The sequence below is a fragment of the Crocodylus porosus genome, unplaced genomic scaffold, assembly GCF_001723895.1.
Source record: "Crocodylus porosus isolate Cpor-Errol unplaced genomic scaffold, CroPor_comp1, whole genome shotgun sequence".
NCBI classification, from domain to species: domain Eukaryota; kingdom Metazoa; phylum Chordata; order Crocodylia; family Crocodylidae; genus Crocodylus; species Crocodylus porosus.
The window spans coordinates 24,643,726-24,661,395 of record NW_017728951.1 but is presented as its reverse complement, the minus strand read 5'-3'; the positions used below and the strand labels follow the sequence as shown (position 1 = coordinate 24,661,395).

At 51.6% G+C, this 17,670-nt stretch overlaps 1 protein-coding gene across 1 annotated transcript in view; it reads left to right on the top strand.

Moving 5' to 3' along the window:
• Position 1: 1 nt before the first annotated feature.
• The window catches only part of CNNM2 (cyclin and CBS domain divalent metal cation transport mediator 2), a gene marked incomplete at its 5' end in the record, with an annotated part of 134,723 nt that continues 117,054 nt past the window's right edge, over positions 2–17,670 (top strand). Inside the window, one exon of the mRNA XM_019555483.1 lies at positions 2–1,400. Coding sequence (XP_019411028.1) covers positions 2–1,400 — 1,399 coding nt within the window. The remainder of the gene's footprint in view (positions 1,401–17,670) is intronic.

The following is a 17,670-nucleotide window of genomic DNA, read 5'->3' as shown; positions in this document are numbered from 1 at the left end:
GGCCTCCCCCGCCGCCGCCGGCCCTGAGGAGACGGTGATCATCGGGCTGCGCCTGGAGGACACGGACGACGTGTCGTTCATGGAGGGGGGCGCGCTGCGCGTGAGCGAGCGCACGCGGGTGAAGCTGCGGGTCTACGGGCAGAACATCAACAACGAGACGTGGTCGCGCATCGCCTTCACGGAGCACGAGCGGCGCCGCCGCGGGATGGCGGCGCCGGGTGCCGGCCCGGGGCCGGGTGGTGGCAGCGGGAGCGGCGACGGCCCCCCGTCCCCGCAGCGCTGCGGCATCCGCACGTCGGACATCATCATCCTGCCGCACATCGTGCTGAACCGCCGCACCTCGGGCATTATCGAGATCGAGATCAAGCCCCTGCGCAAGACGGAGAAGAGCAAGTCGTACTACCTGTGCACCTCGGTGGCGGCGCCGCCCAGCGCTCTGGGTGCCGCCGAGGGGCCGGGCTGGACGGAGACGACGTGGATCTACCATGACGGCGAGGACACCAAGATGATTGTGGGCGAGGAGAAGAAGTTCCTGCTGCCCTTCTGGCTCCAGGTGATCTTCATCTCGCTGCTGCTGTGCCTCTCGGGCATGTTCAGTGGGCTCAACCTGGGGCTCATGGCGCTGGACCCTATGGAGCTGCGCATCGTGCAGAACTGTGGCACAGACAAGGAGAAGAACTACGCCAAGCGCATTGAGCCGGTGCGGCGCCAGGGCAACTACCTGCTGTGCTCGCTGCTGCTGGGCAACGTGCTGGTCAACACCACCCTCACCATCTTGCTGGATGACATCGCCGGCTCAGGGCTGGTGGCCGTGGTGGTGTCCACCATCGGTATCGTCATCTTCGGCGAGATCGTGCCGCAGGCCATCTGCTCCCGGCATGGCCTGGCTGTGGGTGCCAACACCATCTTCCTCACCAAGTTCTTCATGATGATGACCTTCCCGGCCTCCTACCCGGTCAGCAAGCTGCTGGACTGTGTGCTGGGCCAGGAGATTGGCACGGTCTACAACCGGGAGAAGCTGCTGGAGATGCTGCGGGTCACTGACCCCTACAACGACCTGGTGAAGGAGGAGCTCAACATCATCCAAGGGGCGCTGGAGCTGCGCACCAAGACGGTGGAGGACGTGATGACGCCCCTGCGGGACTGCTTCATGATCGCCGCTGAGGCCGTGCTGGACTTCAACACCATGTCGGAGATCATGGAGAGCGGCTACACCCGCATCCCCGTCTTTGAGGGCGATCGCTCCAACATCGTGGACCTGCTCTTCGTCAAGGACCTGGCTTTCGTGGACCCCGACGACTGCACCCCGCTCAAAACCATCACCCGCTTCTACAACCACCCGCTGCACTTTGTCTTCAACGACACTAAGCTCGATGCCATGCTGGAGGAGTTCAAGAAAGGTGGGGACCGCCGCAGTGCATCGGGGGGGTGGGGGGCAGGGCAGGGAGAAGGTTTGTGAGGGGGTACAAGGGGTGGCCCGATTACAATGTGTGGCTGAGCTGGCCTAAGAAAAGAAGGTTGCTCCCTTTTTGGGGGAGCTCTTTCACTCTGCCATCTCCACTGGAAGTAGAAGTGGAGCAATTTGGAGATGAGCACCTGTCTGTTACCTGATGTGTGCGCCTGGTGATGGCATGCGTCTGTTTCCCATCAAGCCAGGGGTGCGTGCGTGTGAATGCACTCCTTTTTTGGCTGAATGTTTTTTCATGCATCTCCATTCATCTGCCAGCAGGTACTGCCATGGGTCTGCACCCTCCGTGGTGGCATGTCCAGCCCGTAGGGTGGTCGTGGGTCGGAAGAGGGGCGGGTGGCTGATGTAGGTCACAAGCATCTTGCAGGCCGTTTGCTCGTGCACACGCATGTGCTGTGGTCAGCAAGGCTTTTGACTTTCTGTCACCAGCCAGCCGGGCTCGTTCTGCCTGGTGCATGCTCGTGTGCGGTTCTCGGCTGTCTTTATTGATGCTTCAGATCTGTAGCTTGTGAATAGCTTTGGGACTTTTTTTTTCTCCCTCCTCCATAACATGGGTCTTACAATTCACTTTTAACTGATTTTGCTAATTACGCGTGCCGGCGTTACAGACCTTTCCCTCTCCTCTCATTTTTCCCTGGCAACCACAAGCCCAGCCACATGTCGACATAGTTTCTTCTATATCTGTGCACTCCCTGCTGTGTGGGGTAGCATGCGCTTTGTTGCCCAACCAAAGCTGGACTATGGTTTTCGTGATGGTTAGCCTGGGGCTTTTCAGTTTTTCCTTGATGGGGGCATAAGGGGAAGGGAGGGAGGGTCTCCTGGTTGATGCTTCTTAATTTCTTGTTGTGCGTTTTTTATTGTTTCAAGCAATTGCTTAATAACTCAAAAACCTGTTCCTCTCTTTCAGCTACAGCACGCAGGGAAACCTTTTCAAGGGGTTGTGTGCAAGGGGTGGGAAGATACTCCAACCTTTCCCGTTTTGTGGGGTCCTGTGCTGGGAGACTTGGAGTAGTCTGTGGTGGGGGAAGTTTATCATGTCCTTGTTCCAAGTACTGTAGAAAAGTTCAGCCCCTGTGAGAGCCTTCCTGAAGGAGGAGATCTTTACCACTGTATTAACACCACAGCCAGGTAAATGGGGAGTATCTGAGTTAACCTTTTCTCAAGGTAACTCTGACACTTGGCATGCACTTTGTAAACTGCACTCAAGAGGTTTTTTTGTGCACTAAAATTTCTAGGCTGTGTTTGAGCTGCACACTAAGCTTTGAAGAGCTCTCTCTGGTTGACCCGCTACTAATTTAACGAGTTTTGGTGGTTCAGGGGACTTGAAGGCTTCAAGTTCTGAACCTCATCTTGATTGATAAAAAGGATTGTGCTGTTTTGGTTGGGAAAGTAAGCATGTTAGCCTTGTCTACCTGATACAGCGATTGGAAACCTTACAGCCTACTTCCTAACCCATTTTGGAGCTGTGGAAACGGGAAGAGAGACTGAAACCCAAGGTTGTCTTCTGATGGTTTTATTGCCAGTGTGGCCACAAGTTTTTGTGAGCTCCGGGAAATTAGATGACCTGCTGTTTAGCTTTAACTCGACTAGGTTTTATAATATCGACTTCACTTTGTCCTTAGCAGTGGCATTATTTCCTAGAAGGCTTCTCAGTCGTCTTTAGCTACCTTCACTCGGGGCATCTGGTCCTTTCTCTGTACGGGTAGGGCTGTTGGTGTGAGCGGTCATAGAGGAGTGAAAATGATGATGAATGCTCAGCCCCCCCTTGCTGAGGAGGTATAGTTCCCCTCCAGGCTGCTGCAAGCCAGGTTGATTGTTGTGAATTTGAATTGCACTGGCACGTTTGAGCCCGACGTTGCTTGCTGTGATTCAGGAAGTTTGTGAATCTTCTCTGTAACCTGGAGAGTAGACCAGAGATTGTTTTGCTGTTGTATGATATGGGGAGTTGTCTGTCCAGGGCAGCTGACCAGCATGGCTATTCTAGAACGATTGCCCCGTGCAAGCGCTCCGATCTGGAGTAGCGTCCACGTGGGGGAAGGTAAACCGGCTGAATGGCACTGGATGGCTTCCTGGAGAGCTATCTTGGCAGATGGCTCTGCGCAGACAAGCCGATAGGTTAGCAGAGATCTCTCGCTTGGAATGGCCATCGGAGAAGAGCTGCCCTGAAGCACCAGCTTTGTCCTGCACCGGTTTCCTTTACGAAGCGCAGATAGGTTGGAGATAAACTGCTTCCTTTGCGTCCTTTGAAACTAGCATAAATCACTGATAACTGGCCTGACCTGGCATAGTGCAGCGGATTTTGCAAGAGCCCCTTAGACTCCTTGAGGAATCCTCTCCCAGGGTGACCTTGTGAAATTCCCATGAGACGGTTTCCCCGGGCCGATACTATCTGACCGTATTGTGGTGGCTAGCATAATGCTGACCAGGAATAAGCTAGGGCTCAGTCCCCCCAGGGTGAGGAGCACAGTTCTTCACCGTGCCGCAGCTCTTCCACATACCAAGCGTTAAAACCAGTAGGGAATGGCCTGTCTTCTGTGGAATACGTTAGCCTGGCAGGCCGGGATTTAAAGCTCACTTCTGAGATGGGAAGTGTTTGTGCCGAAGTTGAACATGGAATGGAAATGTCGAGGAAAAGGTTAAACTGATCAGCCCCAGTAGACGATGTGAACCTGGGTTGTGTCGGGAGAAGAGCGGATGACTTTATACTCCGTCTGCCCTCTGGTCCATGCAGTGGGGCAGGAGGTGATGGTGGGTTTTTCATCAATCTATGGCAGTTGGACTGTAACTAAAAACAGCAACAAAAACAGCTGCTAACAGCACAGAAATGAAACCAAGGGAACTGCAGTGCCCCCAGACTGTCCTTTAATTGCCTACAATACAAATAGAGCTTCCTTACCAAGCAGTATGTGGAAGACAAGCTCCTCTCTTCAAGGATTGTTTTGAAAAGCTTGTGAAAGTGGAGCAGTTTTTAGCCCTGTCAACAAGACCTTGAATAACCACCGGCGCTGTCGGATCCCCATGCATGCAGCCTGCACGCGCTAGGTTTTGGGTCAGAGGGATCTAATTTATAGTTCTTGGTGCACAGGGAGAAAGGTGTTATGCGGAGATGTACTGCAGGAAGCCCCCCCTCCCCCCCATGCTCTCCTACAGGAAGGTAGGTCCCACAGACGGCAATAACTCTCCTCTAAAAACACTTCGTTGCTGTAGAGGAGGGAGGCTGGGAGGGTTACAAGGAGCTGAATAAGTGGCTTGGCTCTTGATCTACAGCAGGGAGTGAATGAGCACAAGAATCTCGTATTTATGGAAAGAAGCTGATGGGCGGTCTGTGCTTGCATCTCGGGCCCAGTTGACAAATGTGTTTTTAAGATGCTGTTTCCCTAGGTCGCAGCCCAGCGCTGTCTGGCATGCGCCCGCACTGTTTCTTTTTGCTGGCTGATCTCTGCATGTGTGATCTTAAATCCAAAGCCTTCTATTTCTAGCTCCCCGCAAGCCAAAGCTGCAAGAATTCAGCTTGAGGCATGCTCTGTTGTAATGCTTGTGGCGTAGAACTGGCACACTTACCGGGAACCATTATCCAGCAGCTCCCCCGGTGCCCTTGGCAGCTTTCCTCCCGAGCAGTTTCTCAATCGGGGTCCCTCATCTGCCGCACTTGCCGAACCAGGGACTCTGAATCGTGTGTTTTGATCTCGTTTTATCTGCCCCTCTGCCATTACGTTATACTCAAGATCAGAGCAAGGTTAACACCTGTTCCACAGACGTGAAGTACAGGGTGCTGTGATGAAGCAACGCAGCATTTGCCATGACTTTTCCAATGTGAGGGGTGGTTGTGGAGGGCACTTAGGTGCCTTATTAAAATTGGTGCCAATTTATCTGGGCTCTGAAGATTCCCCTTTCTCTGCAGCTCTTGTCAGATTTAATAACGATGTGCTTGGTCTCCTGTCCTCGACATCTAGGCTTGCCCATCAGTGCAGCATACATGTAATGCAGCTGATATGCTTTGGAAAATTTTTAGCTCAGCTGAAAAGCATCGCATGCATTCTTAGTTCTGCTGAGAGCACATCTGGGCCTGGCTTGGCTTTCTCCTCGTTCGGGAGGGGAGAGCAGTGGGGAAGTGGAACTGAAGGGATGCAAAATGTATGCCTTCCTCTTCCTACACCTGTAGTGCTAGCTAGGACTTCTCCACTCATTACCAGAAAGTGGGCAATGTGATGGAGCATTACCAGAAAACTGAGCTAAGCCAAGCAGTTGTTTTTAATTTTAACGTGGGAGAGAAACGTGGCCCAAGAAGCGTATTGAGGCCCTTCTCCACTGCAGTATGCATCGTACTGTATTGCAGTAGTGGTGCACCTACCCAAAAAGGCTTGGCTGTCCCTTCCCTGAGTGCCACCCTGATCCCTACTCTCTGACCTCCTGACTTCATCCCAGCACCCGTTTTCTGAGTGCTTGGGCCTTGTGTCTCTCAGCAGCTGCCTGAGGCACATGGTGCATGTGTACTTTGGGTTGGCTACCACTGCCATACTGTAACTGGTAATCTCTCCCAAGAGCAACCTTTGCCCAAAAATCAGGTATGCCAGCTCTCTAGCGGAAGTCCTACTAGGATCGATCTCTCTTGTGTGGTTTGTTTCTCTGTGAATGCTGCGGTGATGGGCTTAAATCAGAGCAAATCCGCTCTGGGGATTGTAGTAGGCAACCGTCGATCCTGTGGATCATGGTGGCCGGATGAGAGGTCTAGTTAGGTGCCAGATGAATCTGTTTGTACGGAGTCCTCTGTCTGTCATGCCATGTGCCTTTGCAAGATTATGGAGGAGTGGAGGCAGCCCAAGACCTCCCTCCCATTAGACCATAGAGACAAAGTCCAAAGGCCAGGCCAAGTCCAGATGTTCAGTGCCTCCATGGTTGTAACCCCTCCCAGAGGGCAACAGGTAAGACCTGCTGCTGACTGCCTAATGCCTCAGCAAGGGCATGTTTCTGCCAGGCTGATGTCCCTTAGGCTTTTTCCAACCAAGGGGTACCCACAAGGTAGTGGGTGGGTAGGGTTTTGAGGTGCCCTATGCTCCCCTTACTCTGGGGGTTGCAACGTTGTGGTATTTTACAGGACCTACCCCACCACCAGTAGCCCCACTGCGTTACTATCAGTTGATGGTCATACCCGGGACCACATCTCCTGATTTGAGACTGGCATGAGGGCGGATGCCAGGAGGCAGCCTGAGGTCACGTGGTGCTCAGACAGCCTGGCACCTGCAGCTGCCAGGACCGGTCTGGCAGTGCTCCTCAGGAGTGTCATGGGTCAAAGGGGAGGGTGAGCAGGGCTTGCTTTGCTGCGGAGGGGGCAGGGAAGCGTGGTGGAGAACATCCCGCAGCCCTGCTATTTCCTAACTCAGTCTGGGTTTCTGCTTGGATCCATCAAGCAGGCCCTCGCAAAAGAAGCATCGTGGTGTATGGAGCTGTCTCTCCCCTTCTCTGTCCCCCAGCCACAGGCTCTGGTCCGCCCTTGAAGCATCAACAGAGAAAGCTGTAAGTAAACTACTGGCACCCTAAAACTGTTCTTCAGACAGCAGAGATTTGAGTCTCTGGCATCCTCATGCATCAGGGCAGCAGTCTCCATGTTTGCTGACTGCCCCCAGCTTCTGCGTTCGTGCCTGTTTGCTCTTGCACTTGTTTATGAGGCTGGCAAGACATCGCCTTCCTCGGCTGGAGCAGGCGAGAGGGGGTCTAGTGAAACTGGGGGACTGGACCAGGCTGCGCCCTGGATCCTCCTTTAGCCATCGGTGTTTAAAAAAAATCTGCCCTAGAGAATTATAATTGTTTCCATCCAGGGAAGTAATTGGTTTAGATATCAAGTGCCAGGCGCATACTCCTCACCCAGGGCACCAAGTAGCTAATTGTCAGCACCTTGTGTTCAAGCTCTGTGTGCGTCTGTCTTCACTCTTGAGTGTCTAGTGTCCGATGTGATTGAATTAAACCATTTGCTCCCTCGGGGAGTTTCTACTTGTTAGCTGCGAGTGTTCCCGAGGAGAAGAGCCCACTTGTGCAATAAGTAAGGGAAACGGGACTGATGTCTTATGGAAATTCGGAGCAAGATGTTCTGAACTTGCCCATGGTTTGATGCTGCTTATAGGTGTAATAGTTTGGGGGGTTTACTTGTGGCCTTTTTGGAGGCCTTCCTGGTCCTCTACTGGTGGTGGTAACTCTTGCAGGATGACTGTGGCTGTGCTGTGGTGACCGTAGTGAAGTGGTTGGAGTGGTCCTGTTTCCAGAGAGATATGCTCTGAAATGAAAAGCCACAAATAGAGGCAAGGCCATCCTGGAGTACCTTGTAGCAAAGACTATCATGCTGAGCTGAAAGGTAAGTCCATGAGACATTTGCCAAGTGGTGCTTCTGCATTAGGGCTTCTCCTGATGCTACTAGAGGTTCCCTGCGTGCAGTTCCCTGCTGGAACGGCCGATGGAAGTGACCTCAAAGATTGTCTCGTCCAACCCCCTCCCAAGCAAAAGGGGAAGGGAGAACCAAAGCAGGGAGATGTCTATGTGCCATATAGAGCCAGGACCAGGACACTAGTCTCTTGGCTCCCAAGTCAGGCTCTGTCCATTGAGCCACACTGACTTGCTGCTGAGTGTGTGTGGTGAGACATGAGGACAGTGCAGGAATCTCCAGTTCCTTCTTAAAGACAAATCTCAGTATTTTGTATAAAGTTTCCAGCTTCTGCCAACACTGAAACAAGTGCATGTTTCCTTGTAATATTCTCACGCTTCAGTTCAACGGGATAAAGGTGTGACTCCCATGTGCTTTAATTTCCCAGCCTCGTGGACAGACATGGGTACAATCTCTTATAAGCCCTGTCATAGGGTCACGAGTAGCATCCATGGACTGTAGTGGCAACTATTATTAACTTAAGCAAACTCAGCCTAGATATACATCTCGGCATGTTGTTTTGTACTCTACATAGTCACTGCACCATCCTCTTGATGCATGTACCAAGTGGATGCAAACTAGTCCTGTGCTTTAGGTGGAGCTGGTAGGCCTGCCTAATAGTGAGGTAGCACAATACTTTCCATTCCCAGCCCGTTTTGATTTGCGTATAGCTTCACAAATCTTCAGCAATTGCAGTTGAAATTTTCTGTGCTGCATATGTGCCTCAAAGCAGGTTTTTTGATGTTAAACTTTGGCTGAAGTGGTTTGGCAGAAATCTCAAGAATGAGGCTGGGAGGGGGGAGAAAGTCAATTTTTATGTCCACTGAAATTCTGGCAGTCTGTATGAGGAAACCCTAAGACAGTGGTTCGCAGCCTTTTTAAACTCCAGACATCCCTCATAAAATTATGGCTCAGTCTTCTCTCTCTCTCTTCTTGACTACAGAAAAAATAGCGCATTTTTTTAGTTGCCAAGAACTTGGACCACAAGAGCTCAGAATGATATCAATATCTTTTTAATGCTATTTAACCCAGGGATTTTAAACAGGAATTATCTCATGAATCATGTTTGTACACCTGACCCTGCTAATGTTGCATGGCATCCTTGAAAAGGTTTCAAGGCTCCTCTGGGTGCCGTGGCACTGTGGATGTGAATAACTGGCTGCTTTGGAGCACGGGCTTCAACTTTAGTGGGACTGAAAACTTTTGTGTTAAGAATGGAAGTTTTGCTGCTCCATGAAAACCCACCCGACTTTGGCCAAGCTATAAACATTTGAAAGCTTTCAGCTTTCACGTTTGAACACCGGTTTGTTGGAATCTTTCAGGTAACTTGTGTGAGAACTTGGACTGCTTTGCGCAGGATCTTGCGGCACACGAGCAGCTCTGGGCTGCCGTGGCTGGGTGTCTGACTTGAGACCGGGGTGCCTGAGTTTCCCGTGCTCTGCAACCTCTCTGGGCCCAGGCGGCACAGAGGAGGAATCAGTCCAAGTTGAACATGACACACTCCGAGAGCTGGACCTGGACAGGGGATGCACTGGGATAAGGATCCTGCAAGGGTGTTCACTCCTGTCCGAGGTCTACAACAGACCCCACGATTCCCAAATCTTGCTAGTCCTGTGATGGCAGCCAGTATCTGCAGTGCTCGTTGCTAGGGGCCCTATCCCCCTCGTGTTTCAGTCCTGCATTGCTGTAGTAGGCATTTGTCCTCCATCAGTTCGTCTGTGAGCTGCTGGCAGAGCTTTGTGCTTCCAGCCCGGATGCCTTGTATACAACTCGTTTTTCTTCCTGTTTCTTTTTAAAAGCCTAGAAAATGCCAGGCTTCAAACTCCGCTGAAGAGTGAAGTCAGGTGCTCGGTTAGCAAGTGCCAGAATTAGTTACCCTTATAGTCTTAGTTTGGCTTCATCACACGTAAGCGCAGTGATATAATCTTTAATTACACGATGACACACTGTCTTCTCAGGAGAGCCATGTGATGGAAGGAATGAGCTTGAGAAACTCTTTATCTTATCAGCATTTTTAGTGCTGTGTACCAGAGCAGGTGTGCGGGCCAAAAATTATTGCCCTTCTGTTGTTAACCTAATAGAGCAGGGTCATCCTTAGGGAAGTCTCTGGCTATTAGTGTTCCCAGGTAGCAAAGCCTCCTAAAGATAGTCTTCCATTCATAAGGGCCATCCTGGGATCGGAGTTGAGGAAAGGCCGGATTTACCCCTTGAACACTGTGCTCGGCACATCTGGCTTCACTGGTGCAATTCCAAGTAGAGAACAGGAAGGAAGGGCACCCAGGGAATATTAGCTTGCTGGTTAGCTGGGTACACCACGGGCGCTGCCATTTCTAAACCTCTTTGGACAACAGGCATCCGTTCCTGCCTTTGTGTATTGGGAAGGCAGATCTTCCGTTAAGTTTCTTCTTCCAGGGCTGGCCTTAAGGAGCCAGGAGCTCAAAGCTTTGAATATCTCATCTCCGGTTGAATATAGCAACCTTAAGTCGGCGCTTGTATTTGCTTGAGTAGCAAATGGTGGGCCTAGATTAATGGAGCTGTAGCACGGCATACTGAACGAGCCTGTATCTGGTCCCAGCACTGCTTTGTGTTTTTTTTTTTTTTTCCATTAATACGTGAGCTAATGATAACCAGGAGCTCCAGAGCTGTGTTGCAATTCCCAGCCCAGCTTGACCGATTGCACTTGTAATTTTGCGTCCCTCCCAATTCCACTAATCGAGCTCATAAAACTAGCCCTTGACATGGGAGCACTGCAGTGCTCTGACCCGTGCTGTGCCCAGCGGGCATGACCTGGCACTCTCCGTGATTTGACGAGGTCCCAGAGTGCAGCCTGCCAGCTACAAAGGGGATCGTAAATACAAAACGCTAATGAGCTGCAGCAACCAGCTCATGGCTAATGGCCCCAAATCAACTGGTCGGTCCAACCTAGCTCCTGCCAAGGTCACTCAGTTGTCTCAGGCACATCTGGTAGGGGGCTTTGTGTTTAACTGGGGGGAGCTTGGACAGATATTAACTCTTTAGTCATTTCCCTCTAGCGTTGGCGTCTCATTTCTCTATCAGCTCGGGAAGCAGCTTGTGTCTGTCTGATGAAGGCATAGTGAAGATCAACTGGAGGTTCTCGTGCTGGAGTCTAGAGCATTTGGCTGAAAAAGGACAAAAGAAGGACTGTAGCAAGGACATGGGGAGGTGGAAGTGTCGGGCACCACATCGTTTATGGGGAACAGTCTGGATGGGAAGAGAGAGATCAGGAGACCCAAGGAAACTAGGATGAGTGGATTGACAGTGGTCTTGGTACAAGAATGATTTGATAGGATGCCCTTGCTCATAGCCACACTGGCCAGGAAACATGCTGGGCGGCTGTGTCCGACATGGTACAGTTTAAGTGCGTTTCCACTTGCTTCATCAGTTTTGCTGGCAGATCGGAAGGTAAAATTCTTTAACTCCTCCTAACTTTGCTTTCCTCTGCTCTGGTGGTATTGTCCTGGCTTGCACAGGTATGGCTACCCTGCTTCTGCACCCACCAAACCAGAAAGAAGTGGTGAAGCCACAAAGGAGTTGTCCTCTCCTCTTCCCCTTGTGGTTTGAGATCGTGGTCTGTGGTGAGCTCGTGAGTAGCGGCAAGGTCTCCTCGGTGCACCTTTGCTCACATGTTTCTTGGACTGGCTCTTGTGAAGCGGGGCCTGTGGGTAGGTGTGTGTTGGAGAGTGGTTGCTCCCAAGGGCACTGCAGAAGCACTCTGGATGCGCCCTGCAGCGGTGGTAAGGCACGGGAGCAGCCCGTCGTGACTTTCTGCGATTGCGTCCCTCTTGTTGGAATTCAGCTGAGCCCTGATGGAGGCTGGGAAGAGCCGCCCTGACGTACTCTGCTTGCGGTTGATCTTTCTTCTTGTTGCCGTGTGGTAAGATCATGAGGAAGCAGGTTTGGGCCCGCTCCATGTTGGGTTGTGAGGCTTCTGGAGGAGCTTGAAGTGCTCTCAAACATCATTTTCTGGATGAGATTTAAACCAGAGGACCTGAACCTTTTGTGAGCATGCATATCCAGCAGTGTCGCCTAGCAGGTGGTGCTTATTTTTCTCCCTCTTACCCCCAGCTCTGTCCCCAGCTGAATGCCAGTTTGACTAATTGCATTCTGGTTACATCAGTCCCTCCAGTGATTCCAGTGGGACTTGATTATTTTCTGCCCCATGCTAATGCAGTGCTAAAACACATGCCCAGTCTGTCTCAGCGGGGGTGATGCTTAATTGTTGGGCAAGATCACTCTGGCCTCAGAGCGTGCTTTAAATAGAAACCAGCTTTATTGTTGAGTTTCCCTGTAACGCTTCCCTACATGCTAAATCTTGATGGAGTGCTGGCGGGCCATTACCTTGTCCCTGCAGGTTACTTGCATGCCAACTTCCAGCATCTGAATACAAAGTGTTGGTTTGTGTTGGGGGCTGTGGTGGTGTAGAGACTGCATGTGGCATTTGTAACTTAAGCCAAAGCAGGGCTGTCAAGTATACAGCCCTCAGGCTGGATCCAGCCTGGCAGGCCACCAGAAGTCTCCTTCCCCCGGCAGCTTGACCTGCTGGGGAATTTGGGACTCTCTGGCCATGACCATCAGTGGTGAACTTGGCTCCCTGCTGCTGCCCCTGGATCCTCTCCCCCAGACTCTTGCAGCCTCTGGGCCCCTCACTGTGGTGGTGGTAGCAATGGCCTTCTCTCTGCCCCAGGTTGGATCTGGCCCATGGTCTGGATCCAGCCTGAGGCTGCAGGTGAGTTTGATGCCCCTGAACTAGAGGATTAAAAGGTGGAGAATCAGCACGATGCCTGTCGGTTTTGGAGCTGACATCTGGTGATGAGCTGGGCCCCCAGGGTTACAAGTTGGCAGGATTCAGCCCTATTTACTAATTAATTAGTCAAGAGCCCTACCTTGGCCTGAGGGTCAGCTCATGCAAGAGAACAAAAGATCCTTTTTTTTTTTTTTGGTAGGGCTGTCAGGATTGCACCATGTACCACTCTGCCGCCAGCAGTTGAGACTCGAGGGATCAGCTCATGGGGTAACCACCTTGTTGCAGCATGGCCCTTGTACGTGGAGCTGGCAGTCAAGCTGGGTTGCTATCTCATTGTGGAGCCTCCTGGTACGGGAGTGAATAAAATACTTTCTAGCTTTTTATGGTGGCATAGTACTGCACAGTGACGTGAAGGAGCAAGCTGCAGGTGTCATTTGATCGTTAGGGTGGTGGATGCAGCTCACTTTTTATCCGTCAGCAATCAGGGCACCAAAGTGCTGACTCTGCTGCTTCAGCCTGTGGCTCTCTCCAAATCCTTCCCGGGCAGCAGTCAGGTTGCCGTCCAGCGTCCTGCCTCCCACTCCTGTGCCTCTTGCAGTCGTGCTCCTGCCTACCCCGGGTTCAAAGTGCAACCCATCGCGGCCGTGGGTAAACCTGTGACCCCCTGCCCTTGCTCCAGGGGGGTGCGAGGACACGGCTCATTGGCCGCCAGGTTTTTATGGTTGCTGAAGTCCTAGTCAGCAATTTCAAACCATCTTCAAAGGAGAAATATTTTGTCGGTGTGAATCTGGTTTTGATAAAACAAGCACATCATGGAAAGTAGGTGTGGTTGCGGGCTGTGGGCAAGCTGCCAGCGCCAGCCTCCTTAGTCAGCTCGGGGCACCTTTGCTTTGAGGCAGAGCATGTCGTTCGGCCCTGTTTTGCCTTAGTGTCCCCGAGAGACCTGATGGGGGTATGGGCTGGGCAAAACGTCGTGGGGGGAGGTTTCGGTCAGCTCTGCCTCAACAACAGGCCTTGTTCGTAGCTTGGAAGCTCTCCAGAGCCGCGGTGCTTACTGGGAGGTGCGTAGTCTTTGTCCCTGTGGTTAGGTAAATCACGATGCTCTTACTAATGTGTGTGTCGGAATAGGCTCCTGTGCACGGCTGACCTGAGGAGCAGAGTGAGACCCTGCTTGAGTGCTTGGTTTCGCTCAGGCCTTCCCTTTAAATACCAGCCTCTTTCAGGCGTAATAGGTCAGCTGTGGGATCGAGCTGCTGGTCTTGCAGAAGAAACCGTTCAACTATATGGCACGAGAATTGGTGCCAAACACCTGTTCTAGCGAGTGCGAGGTGGCGGGGAGTCCACCAGTAAGGCCTGGGGAAAGTGCTTGACTGAATTACTCCGTGATTGCCCCGTGCTGTACGTGATTTACCGTTCTCTCTGATACTGTGGCCAGTAGACGTGGTTTGATTTCTTGTCATCTGCACAGTGATGAAACGATCGTGCAGGTGAGCTGGAATACCAGGATCCCAAAGCACTTGCGTAGTTGGTCTGGAAGGGTCTGTGTCTATGACCTCCCACAATGTGGATTATAACTTGACTTTTCTACCTGCTCTAAGCATTTCCCTAGTAGCATTGGATAAAGGGGATTTTTTTTTCCCAAGAGCAACTGGATCTACTGAAGTGGCTGTTGAATAATAAATAGCTCTGCTGTGCAGAGTCCTGCTGGGAGCCCTTTTAGAGCCAGACTCCACTGATCGTTTCTCTCTTTGGTCCCAAGTGCTGTTATCATATTGTGTCACCAATCAGAGTAACTGATCCACAGGATTTTTGCAGACTTCTCCATTTCAAGCCCATTCTTGTACCTGGCCTCCCTCCCAGCTCTGCAGGGCTGACGGGGGCTTAGGGGGCGATGCAACCTTCCCAGGGAAGCTTCTGCCTTAGACAGAATACTTGCAAAGCTGGCAGGGAGGTGGAAATGGAGCAACAAACAGCAAAACTATAAGAGGCAGAGGTAAGCATGCGTCCCTTGACTTCCATGACCCTGGTATTTTATGTGCACATCCTAGAGTGTGCAGTAACAATTCTCTGCTTACGTTGTTAAAAAAAAATTAGCCTCTTGTTTTCCTAGCTGCTGTGATGATCTTGTGGGTGGGTCCACTTCCAGGAAGAGCAAGATGTTCATTGTGTTCCCCCCGCTTCAGCCCCACAGCACAAGAAAGAAGCTCTTGGGTTCCTGCAGGGCCACCACCTCACACGTATGCGCAGCACTTTGTTTGCATGGGCCTTGTTTCATGGGATGAAGCTGCACCGTCCTCACAGCCGGCTCTGGCAGTTCTTCCCTGGTGGGTTGTGGTAGGAGCCCCGGGGGACAGCGACTGACATGTGGAGTCGTTTGGATAGGTCATCCATTTGGATCCAGTTGTGCTGGTTTTGGCTGGAAGCGTCCATGAGATGGGCTGGGAGCAAGCTGGCACCTCTGGCAGCCTCAGCAGAGGGTTGAAGAAGGCCTGAATTCCCTTCCCAGCCTGAGAAGGGAGCCCCCACCCTGAGGTCAGAGTCTTTCCATCTACCTCTGAGCATATGGGAGGTAATACTTCACAAATAGGATTCAAAGCCTTTCTTCCTTCTCTGCCCTGTGACACCCCTGCCTGAAAGATTACCAGGAAAAATGTAATTTCAATAACCCTTTTCTGTACTGAATGGTCCTTGCTTTCCAGAACAGATGGTTTGAACTGGGCAGTTTCTGCTGCACCCTCTGAAACCAGCCTTTCCCTTCAGGAGGGTGAGAACAGCCTACCTGATTAGTGTTCAGGACACTTGCATGACGGACTTCCAGCCTGCAAGCTGTGTTCAGACTTATTGCTGGCCCCCTGTTTGAATGTGGTCCAGCGGCAGGAGGCTTTACCACACTTCTCTTTTTGTAAATCATCAACTTCGAGTCTTGCAGTAAAGGAAAGAATCTGGAAGTTCAGCTTCCAAGAGTAACAGCCCCGCCGGCCCTGAAACAGATGGGATTTGTGCCACAATTGAGAAGGGAAGTGGTTAGAAGAAGGGGGGGCTCTGTCTAGAAGTGTTCCAGGCTCCTGGAGAAATGGGAAGGATGCTAGGCCCCCAGAAGAGCCATTGGCATCTGGTGCCTGTGGGGAAGGGATGTGGCACGTTTTGACAGACAAACTGGTGTCTGACAGTTCTTAGTCTAGATCAAAATGGAAAAGTTAACAAAATACTTGCTCAGGTTTAGTTAAGAAAATACTTGCACACATGGGGCCTGGGGTGACTGAGCATGCTCTCGAGCAGATTCAATAAATGGCATTTCTTCCATGGATCCATTTCAAGAGCAAATGTGTGGGCAGGATGAGCAGGACCTTTGTTCATTTCTCCAAAAAGGCAAAAGGTGACATAAAGCCAGGGGCAGAATTTCCCTGGGTCCCGAGGCAAGCTGAGAGTATTAGGAGGCTGGCTTACAGGCCATCAAGGACATGAAGAGCCACTTGAGTGAATAATGGCCAAATGAGCTCATCAGATCAGGAGACCTTGACTTTGGGATGAGTGCTAAGGCTGGAGGGAAGACCCCTGCTCATAGGATGCATGCTGCACTAGCAAGGCTTGAATTATTGTCTGCCCACCAGGTGACAGAGTGAACTGGCAGGTGGAGACAGACCAGCCGTACTCTTGAAGCTAGTCACTTTGTCTCAACCTCCTGGGCTTCTCGGGTCTATTCATCTCCCGTCTCAAGTGACTAAGAGCAGCATGTGAGTGGTACGGGTTTTAGCTGACATATGCACCTCTGCGCCGGAGCTCGCCAGCCCCATGGACCAACTGTTTCACATCTGAAGTGTTGGTTCCTTAGCCTCCTTCCTTGGTCTCGTCTCTGTCCCCACAGGTTCTGTGTAACTTGAGTTATGGCAGGAGACCCCCGAGGCCATCTCGGCTCAAGTGAAACCGGGGGTGCCTGATACTCATACAGTGTAACCTCGCTTCCGTGGTAGAAGGCTCTTTGGCTTTTGTGTTTTAACCTGCTTGGGGCTGATCGACCCTCTGACTTTGGATTTTTGTGCCCTCTGCCCTCAGTCCCGTGGTAGATCGTGCTCCTTAGCTCATTGCTTTGCTCGCGCTGAGTCTGTACGGCAGCCTGGCACTCTTAGTGGGCACCGGTGGGACATGAGACCGTCCACTCTGTAAGGATGGAGGAAGCACAGTGGAGGCAAGTTTCCCAGTAGGTGGTGGTTTATTCTGCCCAGGGTTGTGGTTGCCTATACTACTGCCATGGAGGCCAGTATCATGTGCTTTCCAATCCTGCCCGGCACATGAGCTTTTAATCATTTTCTTGCTGTGTCCGAGGTGCCATAATCCTATTATCCTCAGCCTCTGGGGTTTTATTTGGGAGTTGTTAAGAAGCTCCAGGAGCCAATAGGTACATAAATGTTTCTTGCTTTCCTGCCCAGGCTCTTCGTATGGCCGTTTTGGGAGGCAAGGGTGCTGCTGAGCCATAGCTAGTTACCCGCGAGGCAGGCATGGGGAGAGCAGCCACCTCTTCTAGACTCCCGTATCGGCTGCGAAGCTCTGAATTCAGCCCCGGTTCGATTGTCGCTGCCAGCCAGTTGCTCAACACGTCTTTGCCAACGGGGCAAGTGTACATCTATATCAGCTGTTTCTGTTGCGCCTGCATTGAGCACCTTTTGGTAGGAGGCTCGAGAGAAGAGCAAAGTTTTTGGTCTTCTGTCCCATTCAGCTTTGTCCCTGGTGCGTGTGGAATGATTGGGGTTACTTTCCTGTGCAGTGCAGACCTCGGGGAGAGGGGCGGGTGGTGTTTCTGGCCTTGGAAATGGAAGACCTCAGCCCATCTGGATACAGCAGATACAAGCAGTACCGGCTCCCCCTGCTCCTTTCTTCCCCTGCACTGCCATCCTGTGTTCATAGATTCATAGATGCTAGGGTCGGAAGGGACCTCAATAGATCATCGAGTCCGACCCCCTGCATGAACAGGAAAGAGTGCTGGGCCTACATTACCCCAGCTAGATACACATCCAACCTTCTCTTGAA